Consider the following 14,207-nt stretch of genomic DNA (forward strand, 5'->3'; position numbering starts at 1 on the left):
TAAAGAAAATTTCAAAGATAAACGGGAGGTCAAAAATGACAGCAAACAAAAAACGCGTCCGACCACAGGCACAGTTTGCTTCGATCTAGTGTTACCGCAAAAATGTAAATCTTCAAAAAGTGTAATATACAAATAAGTGAAATTAACTGATCTGTTTAGACTATGCAAGTAAATATCACAAAAATCCTGAAAGCCTAAACCGCTCGGGCCGTTCAAGGGGAAATGTTTGTTGTAATAACAAGTTATTAAAAAAAAGTGCATTCAGAGTGAAACTATTTTTTCTAAATAGTAATCTACAACTTTACCGAAGACACCAAATCGATCGAAAACTCTCTTTGCAGGTACAGATTATCGAATGTTTTCATAGCGCTTTTCAATGGACAATTCTCAATTTTGTAAGAAAAAAACTAATCTTATTTGGACATAAGGAAACAATGGAAAATTTACATACAAAAACACGATTTAATATCACCAGATGTGAAATAGAGCCTTTCTTACAAAATGATGAAACTCCGAGAAATATATTGGTGCAATTAATTTTTCAGAAACATAATGAAACCATCCAGTGAGAACTTTACCTAAAGCTTCGAATCTTTTTAGGCTAAACCTCAAATGCCATTTTTTTAAATTTAAGAAGTACATTACTTGTCGCAAGATATTTCATTTCATTTTATTAGGTTGCTTTAACAATTACATTGGTGCAGTTGTAATCCTGAGCTGAGATATGGACTACTTTTCAACAGCTGATTTGTTCAAAATGGGGAGAGAGTTTACTGGTACTAAGGAAAACGAATTAGACAGAGAAGGAAAAAAATGGCAAAAATAACCTTCGAAATAGCTCGCAAGATATTTAAATTTAATTAAGAAAAAAATATTGGATTGACATTATTAGAAAAAAAATGAAGGGTACTCAGTCTTTATTGTTAGTCTATGATTAACTTAAAAAAAATATGTATCGCTATTGCACTTTACATTATTAGAAAAACGAACGAAAAACACTAAAATCGCTATATCTCTGGAAATACATTTTGGAAATGCTTCAAAATTTTTGCCCAAGCAGTTTATGGCGCATGTTTTCGAATGGTTTTTTGTTTGAAACTGAATTCTTTTAATTTGATAGTGTTATCTGTGAAATAGTCCAAAAAATACCTCTAAAATGGCTTTGATCACATTTACTGGTCGAAAATTGTGAATCGAAAAATAAAATGTTCGTCTCCGACCCCACGGCTACAGATCTGACTTTTAAAAATTGTGGGTTTTACGAGCGGTTTTCCAGTGATGGAAGACACAAATTTTTAAGAGCGGATACAGACATCGCTCATGCATTTCAGAAAAAGAGCTCTCAAAAATCAGACTTTGAGTTCCGAGTTTCGGGCCAAAATTCAATCGAAAGAGCACATCTAAACCTTCAATTGAGTAATAGGATTTTTTCCTGGGACGAATCTTCGCCGTGCACGAATTTTTTTAGATTTCTGAAAAAAGCGTTTCTCCAAAAGCAAACCTTAAACCTTTCTTTTGTAAGAAAGGCAAAAATGCAAAAATTGCGAAATCTTACAGGTTTGCTAAGGTTGCGGCTGATTTTTTCGTCAAAAGGGGAACTATACCCTTTCTCAACCTATTTATATTATCCAGCTATTTCCAAAGTAATAAAAAGCCCAAATAAGAGTGAGCTAGCAACTCTTCATTGTTAATACATCTAAAAATGTTGATTTAATAGTGGAAAACGGCAAAAGTGATTAGAATTGGTCGAACGGCTTAGAGTGATTAAAATGGGTATATTTCCCCTACTTCGATGTTTTTTGCAAACAAATAAAAGCAGACGAACTGCCGAACTGTCAAAAAGTGCGAGTTTGTTAGTTTGTTTGCCATAATCTAATACCTTCTTAAATGAAAAAAGGCGCTAATACCAAAAGGTGAATAAAGTATTGTTTTTTTAATAAAAAAAAGTTAATACCCTGGTTTGTAATTTTGGTCGAGGGACATAATTTCATAAAATATTTAGAGTGGCCTAACTTACACAAACTTTTTTTATTAACACTATTGTTGCAAATTCATAAAATTGACCCTAAAATTAGTCGAAAACCCGAACAAGAGTTAGTTTTGACCCCATTGGATTTCAGTGGAGTTAGGTTTGGGTGTCTAAAATTGGTTACTGGCTCAAGCGACAGTTATTTGCGTCTGTTTATCTGTGGTTCTTCAGTTCCTATTGCAACATTTAAATCAATATTCAAACTAATATCGAAATAGATTCCAGATATCTCTACTTAACCACTTAAAGTTGACCTAACCCCCAATGCTGTATCACCCGATTCCCCCGAGGAGTTCAAATCAGTGCTCACACTCGTCGTTCCGCAAAAACTTAAAACCAACAAAACCACCCATTTTGGGCATGCTTGTCACGTACGCCATTTTGCAACATTCCCACATGACAAACCGGGTGGCGTCCCGTTGTCGTCGTCGTTCATCTCGCCCTGGCGAAGAAGACGAAGAACAAGAACAAGTGTCCCGTGGCTTCAAAAACCTGACGACTACTTGGATGGCGACGAGCTCGCCACGTGGCACAATCTGCCAGTTGGCCACGTGTTAGTGTGCTAATTTAATACAATTTAGCTGCTGCTGCTGCTGCTGCACAGGCAAATGTACGTGTGCTGGTGTTTTTGGTTGTGTGTTTGGCACGGCTAATGTTATGAAAAACACAAATCTGCGCTCGTTTTCGTCCCGACACGTGTGCTCCACCACAATGACGAAACTTGCGGGTGTCGTGAACGTGAATACGTTCATGTACGCCTGACAATGCAAATTAAGGTGACGACAAGTGAGAAATTTTGAGAAGCTAGTGGCTAATTTTGTGACAGGTTGCAGTGAAATTTGTTTGATTTGTAGTGATTCTTCATTTCTTCTTCAAAATACTTCAAAAACGACATTCATTTATTTTTTTCTCAATTTCTCCACAGTCCACCCGGTGATCCAGGTCCCCAATCAACTGGTTGGTGCGCCCCTCGGCACGGACGTGTCCATCGAGTGCCAGGTCGAAGCCTCGCCCAAATCCATCAACTACTGGGTAAAGGACACCGGTAAGTACCACCACCTCGACTGCCCTTAGAGATGTAACCCCTTTTATGGACCGACCTTCCTGTCTTTCTGTCTTCCATCTCTGGATGCTGTTTTTTTTTTATTTTGACACCTTTCCGTTCCACGAAGGAGAAATGATTGTGTCCTCGCCCAAGTACCACGTCCAGGACACGCCCAAGTCGATGTACGAAACCAAAATGTCGCTGACGGTGCGATCGTTCCAGAAGGAGGACGTCGGATCGTACCGGTGCATCGCGAAGAACTCGCTCGGGGAGGTTGACAGTAGCATCCGGTTGTATGGTGAGTTCAAAAATATTGTCAATAATTTGATAGCTAATTTTTTTTCAACACAATTCTTAGTACTTTTTCTGTGGTCAAATTTTTGTTGAAAATAAAATAAAATGTAGAGATATCTAAACATTTATGACGACAATTTTTGAATAATGGTTTTTTCCATTATTTATGTTTCTGTACTTCATACATTTTTGGTATTTTTATGTTCATTTATATTGTTCAGTTTTTGATTTTAGGTCTGTCCTACAAACTCTAATCATTTTTGTTTTCCTGATGGCTGTTATTCTGTCCAAAGGTTTTAACCATTTAACGCCCATGGCTACTCCAGAGCACCATCATTTTTTGTCTTCAAAATTGAATTGCTCTGCAACCATGTATTTTTTTTTCAACCTGGTTCAACCTGCATTAGTTTATACGGAATCTTAACTTATAACCATTAAAAATTCATCCAATTTGGTCGATCCAGTTACGAGTAATGGTGAAAAACGTTAAATATTTGAGCGTTTTTCACATTTGTTTCATATGCATTCCAGACTCGATTATCCGAAAATCTTGAAAAACTTCACTTCGGACAATCGAACTATACATTTTTTTGTCTAAATTTTGATTGTCGAGTATAACCCTTAAACTACTCGAAAGTATTTTAGAGTTTGAAAATCCAAGGTGGCAGTAAAAATGGCAGTTATGAAATATAAAAAAAAGCATTTTGTAATTAAATAGGCAATCAACTATTCAAATTTGAGTTAAATGAGGTCGCAAACTCGTAGTTGATGTTAAAAGTAATAAAATAATAAAAACGTTACTTAATCCACCTTTAGGTGGTTGGTGCCTTCCTCTCATTTATAGAGTGATTACAATCCCCTAAAGTGTCCACATGGTTTATGGATCTCCCTTAACGTGATCGCAGCACCTAAGAGATCCTAATAAAAATAAGTGACGAGTAAAAAAAATAGACTTCCTACAGACTTTTTGTCAAGAAGGCCTTTTACGTGGCGATCAGACGGGACTATTTGAGGTTATGTAAATTCAGACCATTTTTTAAACTGCTTGTAATTTTAGATAGGTAAGTCAGATCTCAAAAATTCTTAATCCACAAGAAAGGTCTTCTCATATGCTTTCTAAAATTATATAACATGTGAGAGTTTCATGAAAAAAAATCACACTTTTTACCATAATTTTAATTTAATATGAAACAGTTTTTTCAACATAACTTTTTAAATACATGATAAAACTGCATGAATTTAAATAGCAACTTAGGGGACGTTAAGAAGGGTCTGTGACGAGATATTCCAGTGACATTGATTTGGTACACACGTCTACATACAGCCAAACACACAGACATTTGCTCAGCTGGTGATTCTGAGTCGATATGTACAAATGAAGGTAGGTCTAGGAGGTCTAATTAAAAAGTTCATTTTCCGAGTGATTTTCTAGCCTTTCCTCAGTAAGGTGAGGAAGGCAAAAATCGTAAAACTTTAATTTTGTTCCAGTTTCGATTATCCGAAGTACCGTAAAACCTTTGAATCAATATAAGCGAACTAGAAAAATGGAATGGAACTAGAAAAATTATCAATCCAAAGATTTCAAAGATGTAAAAATACTTTATGAAGATTCAAAATTGATTTGAAAATTGATTTTTGAAGAAAAAAAAACTAAAACCGATGCCCGTTTAAACGTGTTGTGAGTCTTAAGGATTAAGATACACTCCAAAAATAAAACTTTGTTTTGAATCTTTTATCAATTCCTGATATATTTTTTTCTTATTTTCTCACAATTTTAAATGTACATACACGCAGAAATATAAGGCATATTTGAATCAACAAAAGATTTTGTAAGTTGAAAATCAGGATTTTTTTTAATCAACGCTAAACGTCAAAGCTTTTTCAAAAAAAAAAAAAACAAAAGAAAAAACAAATTCGGCGTTGACTATATTCAACAAAATCATCAAACCTCCTACAAAATATTTTTCTGCGTGTAAGTGCACCAAATCTAGTGCTAAAGCTATTATTATTTTTTTTGAATAAATGTATTTCATAAAAATGACCGATAATCTGGTTTTAATACTTTAAAATAAACACAATTTAATATTCCTGACAAAAATCTCTGATGACAAACAAGACCAGTTTTTGATGATAACAAATGTCGGCAATAATTTAAAAAAAAATAATATTTGTTATGAAAATTGGATCAAAAGTTTTAGAAAAAGCCGATTTATAAAAAATGGCTCGGTTTGTGGAACAATTAAGGTTTTATTTTTATTTTTTCATCATTTTTCTTCATATAGTGATTTCGAGAAGGCTTAAAAATTTCTTACAAAAATTTCTTAGTGTATTTTTATAAATGGTCAAACTTTAACACTTTTAGAGATTGAAAATGCTTATTTTTCTGAATCGACTGAATCTCTAAAAAGATTTCTTGAGTGAAAAATAATTTACAGAAACTTAAATTTCAAAAAACAGCACAAAAACAGTAACTCAAAATGCTTTAGAATTGTACTGTCCAAAAATCACATAATATTTGTCGACTCAAAATATTGAAAAAAAGCCTTTCTCGAGTTTTTTAAAGGTTCTATAAGCTATTGTGTTTCCTATGTTTATAGAACCTTTTTAAATTTTTTTTTTTAAATATAATGTTTTTAAATAAAATTAGAATAGTTTGAAAATTTATGTTTTTGGTAATATTTTGTTTGGTCTTAATTTTGAGAACAACAGAAATTTAATAAGATTTGTGTTGGCCTAATCTGGCGACATCTATTTAACTTTAAAATATTTTTTTTTGTGCATTCCCGAGCAGACGGAAATAACTTGGGAATAACATTTTTTGATACTTTAAAATACTAGGCGAATAACATTTTTGATATTTATAACAAAATTTGTTATTCGTCGTTATAATTTTTTTGTTATTGGATTGTTATTGTAATAACAGAGCAATAACATTTTTAGTTATTCTTCGAACAAATCTTTGTTATTATTTTTTCGTTATTTTAACAACTAATCCGATCATCCCAATAACAGTTAGAGTTATTCTTCCATAACAAAAAGTTGTTTTGGCTTTCAACCAATATCAGACCAATAACAAACATTGTTATGATGACATAAACTGTTATTCAACCCCTATGAGCAGTTCTCTAGGATTTCGGTCATTCGATTTTTTTTGTATTTTTTAATCCGACTGAAACTTTTTTGGTGCCTTCGGTATGCCCAAAGAAGCCATTTTGCATCATTAGTTTGTTCATATAATTTTCCATACAAATTCGGCAGCTGTCCATACAAAAATGATGTATGAAAATTCAAAAATCTGTATCTTTTGAAGGAATTTTTTGATCGATTTGGTGTCTTCGGCAAAGTTGTAGGTATGGATACGGACTACACTGGAAAAAATAATACACGGTAAAAAAATTTGGTGATTTTTTATTTAACTTTTATCACTAAAACTTGATTTACAAAAAACACTATTTTTAATTTTTTATTTTTGATATGTTTTAGAAGGCATAAAATGCCAACTTTTCAGAAATTTCAGGTTGTGCAAAATCACTGACCGAGTTATGAATTTTTTAATCAATACTGATTTTTCAAAAATCGAAATTTTGGTCGTAAAATTTTCAACTTCATTTTCGATGTAAAATCAAATTTGCAATCAAAAGTACTTTACTGAAATTTTGATAAAGTGCACCGTTTTCAAGTTATAGCCATATTTAAGTGACTTTTTGAAAATAGTCGCTGTTTTCATTTTTAAATTAGTGCACATGTTTGCCCAGTTTTGAAAAAATATTTTTGAAAAGCTGAGAAAATTCTCTATATTTTGCTTATTTGGACTTTGTTGATACGACCTTTAGTTGCTGAGATATTGCAATGCAAAGGTTTAAAAACAGGAAAATTGATGTTTTCTAAGTTTCACCCAAACAACCCACCATTTTCTATCGTCAATATCTCAGCAACTAATGGTCCGATTTTCAATGTTAATAAATGAAACATTTGTGAAATTTTCCGATCTCTTCGAAAAAAATATTTTTGGAATTTTCAAATCAAGACTAACATTTCACAAAGGCCAAACATTCAATATTACGCCCTTTTAAAATGTTTGTCTTGATTTGAAAATTCCAAAAATATTTTTTTCGAAAAGATCGGAAAATTTCACAATTGTTTCATATATTAACATTGAAAATCGGACCATTAGTTGCTGAGATATTGACGATAGAAAATGGTGGGTTGTTTGGGTGAAACTTAGAAAACATCAATTTTCCTGTTTTTAAACCTTTGCATTGCAATATCTCAGCAACTAAAGGTCGTATCAACATAGTCCGAATAAGCAAAATATAGAGAATTTTCTCAGCTTTTCAAAAATATTTTTTCAAAACTGGGCAAACATGTGCACTAATTTAAAAATGAAAAACTGCGACTATTTTCAAAAAGTCACTTAAATATGGCTATAACTTGAAAACGGTGCACTTTATCAAAATTTTAGTAAAGTACTTTTGATTGCAAATTTGATTTTACATCGAAAATGAAGTTGAAAAATTTTACGACCAAAATTTCGATTTTTGAAAAATCAGTATTGATTAAAAAATTCATAACTCGGTCAGTGATTTTTGCACAACCTGGAAATTTCTGAAAAGTTGGCATTTTATGTCTTCTAAAACATATCAAAAATAAAAAAATTAAAAATAGTGTTTTTTGTAAATCAAGTTTTAGTGATAAAAGTTGAATAAAAAATCACCAAATTTTTTTACCGTGTATTATTTTTTCAGTGTAGTCCGTATCCATACCTACAACTTTGCCGAAGACACCAAATCGATCAAAAAATTCCTTCAAAAGATACAGATTTTTGAATTTTCATACATCATTTTTGTATGGACAGCTGCCGAATTTGTATGGAAAATTATATGGACAAACTAATGATGCAAAATGGCTTCTTTGGGCATACCGAAGGCACCAAAAAAGTTTCAGCCGGATTAAAAAATACAAAAATTAAAATTGAAGAAAAAAGACCGATTTCGTAGAGAATTGCTCTATGCAAAAATGGATTTTTCAAGAAGATTCCACAACACTTTCTGTTATTTTAACAATATTTGTTATTGAAATGGCATGAGTTTTGTTATTACCGTCTGCTCGGGTTTAAATATTTCAAAAAATATTTCAAAAGAGTGTATTCTCTACGTTTTGGTTAGTCGACTTGTAAAATTTTTCCATTTTTTGCCTTTCTTACTATTTTATTTAGCTTTGCTCAACTTCCAAAATACTATTATTTTTTTCAATTTTCGGAGTTTTTAGGGGGTGGTGGATGATGCAAAATAGTGTACCACGATTTTTTTTTTTAAACTTGAGATTTGTAACTTGAATTTAGGAAATACTTGAAAATATTGTCAACAAAGAAACGTTATTTTTTAAAGATCTATAAACATTTATTTTTACCATTTTAATATGCTTGCTTTAGTAAATTTTCATTAGTTTTAATAAAAAGAACATAAAATTTCACAAATGCTTCAATAGTTTCCAAGATTTGGCTAGTTGAAAAATGAGGTAAAATTAGGTATCACTGAGAAAAACTCGATTTAAAAAAAAACTAACTTAATCCACCTATGTGGTTGATGCCTTCCTCACTTTTTATCAACAATGGGTAATATGAGTGGTTTGGACACATATTTCAGATATTTTTTTTTATTAAGTGGTCATAACTCGAGACAGGGTTGCCAGATCTGCGATGTTGTGGACACGTTGGAAAGGTCTCTTGATTACCTAACCAACGATGGGTCGGATGATGGATCCGGACATCGTTTACATACATTTAAGTGAGATCCGGCTTCAAAAAAGTACATAAATATCACTTAAGTGGTCATAACTCAAGACAGGGTTGCCAGATCTTCGATGTTGTGGACTCATTGGAAAGGTCTCTCGATTACCTAACCAACGATGGGTTGGATGATGGATCCGGACATCGTTTACATGCATATAATTGAGATCCGGATATATGTGAAAACACATTTTTATACATAACTTTTGAACTACTTATCGAAACTTCAAACAATTCAATAGCGAAGTATGGGACCCTAAACCAAGTCGAATGCAACTGGTTCGATCAAAATCGGTTCAGCCAGTGCTTAGAAAACTTGGCAAGATTTTTGAACACATACATACATACACGACACACACATACACACACACACACAGACATTTGTTCAGTTTTCGATTCTGAGTCGATATGTATATATGAAGGTGGGTCTTCGAGCTTTTGATAAAAAGTTCATTTTTAGAGCAGGATTATAGCCTTACCTCAGTGAGGAAGGCAAAACAACTTTCAGGGATGTATCTCAGCAATCAGCTATGGGGCCATCCATAAACCACGTGGACATTCTAGGGGGTTATGGGGGATATGGCGATTGACCACTAGGGTGTAATATGGTTGTATGGAAAAAAATAAAGTTATTCAAATTTAAAAAAATTAAATTGAAATCATAAGCCTAGATTTCAACATTTGGATGAAAAAAGTGTTTTAAAATGCTTTTTACACGTGTCCAGCTGCTTTCCAATTGTTAGCTTTCAAAATACCGATGTATTGACGGAATTTTTTTCACGAAAAAAAAACTTTTCGTGAAATTGTACATTGGTATTTCATGAAAATTTTAAATGTTTTCAAAGGAGTTCAAACACGTTAAATATGATTATAAACGCAGGAAAAGGCATTTTAACTGGTTTTCGGTTAATAAAACTTAAATTTTCGTTAAAATTCAGAAGTTTTTCGAAAAAATATTTTTTTACCTCCTGATTATTCAGGCTGACTTTGAAGGGGGAGGCGACATAAGCTTTGAAAAATGTTTGCAACGGCCTAAAATAATAAAAATAGAAAATACATAATTTGGAAATGATAATGATATAGGGTTAGTGAATTTTCACGATTTCGCGGATAGCGTGAAATTCGTGAAATTTGAAGATTTCCGTGAAATCCCGTAAAATTTGTAAATTTTCTCAAATCAATTCTTGAAAATAATAACATAATCAATATTTCATTTATTAATGACTTTTTAAGTAAATTTTATTAGTTTTCAATTGAAAAATGTGATATTAACCATTTGAATTTTTTTAGCAAAACCTACATTAACATGAAATTGATAGAACATTTACTAAGAAGTGAATGCAGCGAAAACATAAATGATGTTAACACAAATCATTCAAAGAAAAAAAATATAATCTCGCATTTTTTTATAAATTCTGTATTTTTCAACCGAAACTTGATAAATTTTATTTTAATGTGATATTTTTTTATTAGAAATTAATTAATAGCAAACATTCTTGTAAAAGTAAAATCTAGTGGAAATAGTAGTCTTTCCCTTTTCCTTCGGGCAATGATTCAATCGGAGGAATTAATTTTACTTAGGAAACAAACTTAATTTAGCAATATTTTCATGACCCGTAATAACAATTTAATCATTATTTAATTTGATATTTGAAACATATAATTTTATAAAAAGTTAAAAGAGTCATGCTTGGTTTATTCAACGTTAAATTAATATTTATTTGATAGTTTTTTTTAGATTTAGTTTTTCATCTTTCAAGACACCTTTTAAAAACATTTCACCTGTTTAATTTTCACGATATTTGATTATTTGATGAATGGCTCCCATGGAAATCAAAAAAATATATGTTTTCTGTTCAGATTTTCATTAAAGTTTTGAAGATTTCGCTACAGATTAAATAATGTTTGCCTATTGAATTTAAATTTAGTTTTTGAAAAGTGAGATGAAACTCAAAAAATATTTTTTTTGTCGCAAAAAAAGTTATTTTAATTGTTAGATTGTTTTGTTGAATTTGGGTTTGATATGAAATTCAATAAAATGTAAAGGATAAAATAGTAGCAAATCAGCGAAAACTGTTTAGCTGTATAAGTAAAAAAGCAGCTCAATAAATGGCTATACGAGGATTTTTTAAAAGTTACTATACGTTTCACGTTCAAATAAAGTTATGATTTTTTTAAGTTTATTGAAAACAAGCATGAAAAGTAGTTTCTGAGATAGTTATTTTAATATTTTTCACGTTCCGCGAAATTTACGTGAAATTTGGTGTTTTGAAATTAAAGTCCCCGTGAAATTTGCAATTCTTGAGCGTGAAAAATCACTAAGCCTAATGATAATGATCAAAAGTCAAATTAAAAAAATCATCATCTTGATTATTCGGCGGAAGATCTTTTTCACTACTACACTGCAAAGTGTAACGTAACACGTCGAAAAATTACCTGTCACATTTTGTAGATGGGCAATGTGTGTAAACAAAGTGAAATAAATGACTTTGTGTGGTGCTAACAAGGAAATTCACAAAAAAAATCATAAGCAGATTGATTTTCTTGGAGAATTTCGGGAGCGATTTTCTATTGCGTGATTTTCCTCCTCTCTCTTTCGCGAGTGAAGAATGTTCGCAAGCGAAATTGGGTTTTTTCGCGAATAATCCATCCCCGCTCTAAAGTCTCAATCATAAACTACAATTAGCCGAAGACACCAAATCGATCAGAAAATCCCACATTATCAAATTTTGTTTGGTCAGTCCGCAAAATTGTATGGAGCATGGAAAAGAAACTCATAATGCAAAATGGCATCTTCTGTCATAGGGAATGCTCCACTCCAATCAAAAGAAGATATACAAAATTAAATATATCAAAAATCATTGCAAAATTCTTAAGGATTACTCATAGTTAAAGCAAAATTATGTATTCTTGTGTAATCTGTTTAATTTTTTTTAATATTGTTGTTTGTCATCTAGAGAACATTTCCTAATTTTCTTCCGTCCTTCCTTCACCTTCCAGAAATCCCGGGCCCGAACCGCAAGGTGTACGCCCCCAAGTACGGCACCGACCAGAACGACATCGTGAAACCCGGTCAGGAGCGCACCTCCGGCAAGTCCAAACTGTCCTATCCGCCGGACGACGAGGAACAGCAGTACGGCGGCGGGTCGGCCGAGGACTTTGACGAGATCATCGACACGATGCAGCACCAGCACGGCCACAGTCACAGCCACAGCCAGAAACCGACGGCCCGGTCGCCGTTCGGGTCGTTGGACCATCCGAACAGCATCAACGGGCGGGGAGGGGGGTCTGCGAATGGCCACAATGGTGGAGGGTCGAGTAGTAATGGTGGCAACAATAAAAATCTGATAGCGATGATGAACAATGACATGGCCACGAGGAAGCCGTTTGTCATTCCGCCGGGGGGTCGAGGGCCGGCCGGGGATGGAAGTTTGGAGGGAAGCGGAGCGGGTCGACCGGGGAGTCAGGTTCACCTGGTGGTTCTGGTTTTGGTGGTCGGTAGTTGTTGGGTCGCGATGGACCATCGCCTGCGGCGGCAGTGCCTGCTGCTCTCTTAGAAATCTGGTGCAGGTTTAGCAACGCAAAACGGGGGGCAGTTCTCTGGGAAGTCGGCAAGGGGAATAGTTTTAAACTATTTTAAGTTTTTTTCAGACATTTTTTCAGCGTGATTTTTTTAAACTGTGAGCTTTATTGATTTACTCTCGTCAGTAAAATATATTTTTCAGTGCTCCGTAAAAAAAAAGTTTTACGCAAAATGTTGCCAGTCTTAGTTTTCAAAAATTTCTAACTGGAGATCAGAATCTGTAAATATGAAAATATTATATCGGTGAAAATTGTTTTTTTCAAAATATTAAGGTTTTTGAATTTCAGTACGGATTTTTAATTAAAATGGCCTATAAGGATCGATCTTTAAAAAAAATTTAAAGGTAAATTGTAGAGAAATCTCTTACCTTTAAAACGCCTTTTTGGGTTTGTAAATCCGTTTTGATTGTCAAAAGATATTTCACTTAAAAGACAACAATATTTTGACTGATTTTTGAGTGACAAAGATGGCCCCAGAGATTCAAGGTCAAGTGAAAGTTCGCTGCTCGATTACTCTACAACTATAAAAAACATATATTTTTTAAAGGTCGATCCACATAAGGCCACATCAATTAAAAATCTGTACCTAAAACCTTTAAATTAAAAAAACGCAATTTTCACCGATAGAATATTTTCATAATTAGAGATTCTGATTAAAGCCGGAAAAACACAACTTTCTAAGTATAAATCTCCGATGGGGTATCTTGCTTTATAATATTTTGTTCCAACCACACCGTGTGGATGTTTTAGGCTTTTCTGAAAGAGTACAGTCAACTCACGGTGGTTGGTCACTTTTTCGTTTGACACTTTTTTAGTTTGCACTCCGTTGGTTGGTCAAAGTCAAACTAAAAAGTGACGAACTGTCACTTTTTACACGGACTTCACGCACACTATCAAAACAAACGTTTGATAGTGTATGTGAACTCCGTATAAAGTGACCCCGTTCGTTCGACAACAGTTGGTGTCAAACCATCGGGGTTTGATTGAACACGATTTTGAACCAAACTTCATCAAAAACTCAAAAGTTATGAAAATGCACATGGGACATTGAAGCGATCAGGGGCAGTAATTGTTCACAAAAGCACGCATTTTCGAAAACATACGCAATTCAATATTGGTATAAAAAAAATCATAGTTATGATACTTTTTTAAATACTAAAAATTTTCACAAAACTGCTTTTTTTGAGTACTTTCACAAACTACGTATTTTCAAAAAAAAGAACGTTTATGTTATTGTGGTTTCCAATAATCCGAAATTTTTCAGACATTTTGCAAAATAGAGGCAAAACTTTCAAACTTTCAAACTTCAAAACTTTCAAAGTGTAACGAATTTTGTACATTTTTTTTTAAGAACATTTGAGCAACTCTCTACGAAATCGGCCGATTTCGATTCATTTTTATTTTTTGTATTTTTTATTTGACTTAAACTTTGTGGGGGCCTTCCCTATGACCAAATAAGCTATTTCGCG

At 33.0% G+C, this 14,207-nt stretch overlaps 1 protein-coding gene across 2 annotated transcripts in view; it reads left to right on the forward strand.

Annotated features, from left to right (window-relative positions):
- The window catches only part of LOC6054008 (lachesin), a 223,424-nt gene extending 209,838 nt beyond the window's left edge, over positions 1-13,586 (forward strand). Inside the window, exons 8-10 of one of the 2 annotated variants that reach the window (XM_038266948.1) lie at positions 2,955-3,074; positions 3,202-3,372; positions 12,157-13,586. In XM_038266948.1, the coding sequence (XP_038122876.1) occupies positions 2,955-3,074; positions 3,202-3,372; positions 12,157-12,713 (848 nt within the window). In that variant the 3' untranslated portion in view covers positions 12,714-13,586. The remainder of the gene's footprint in view (positions 1-2,954; positions 3,075-3,201; positions 3,373-12,156) is intronic. The other variant, XM_038266949.1, reaches the window with a different exon arrangement.
- The last annotated feature ends 621 nt before the right edge of the window (positions 13,587-14,207 follow it).

Source organism: Culex quinquefasciatus, chromosome 1 (genome assembly GCF_015732765.1).
Source record: "Culex quinquefasciatus strain JHB chromosome 1, VPISU_Cqui_1.0_pri_paternal, whole genome shotgun sequence".
Taxonomy (NCBI): Eukaryota; Metazoa; Arthropoda; class Insecta; order Diptera; family Culicidae; genus Culex; species Culex quinquefasciatus.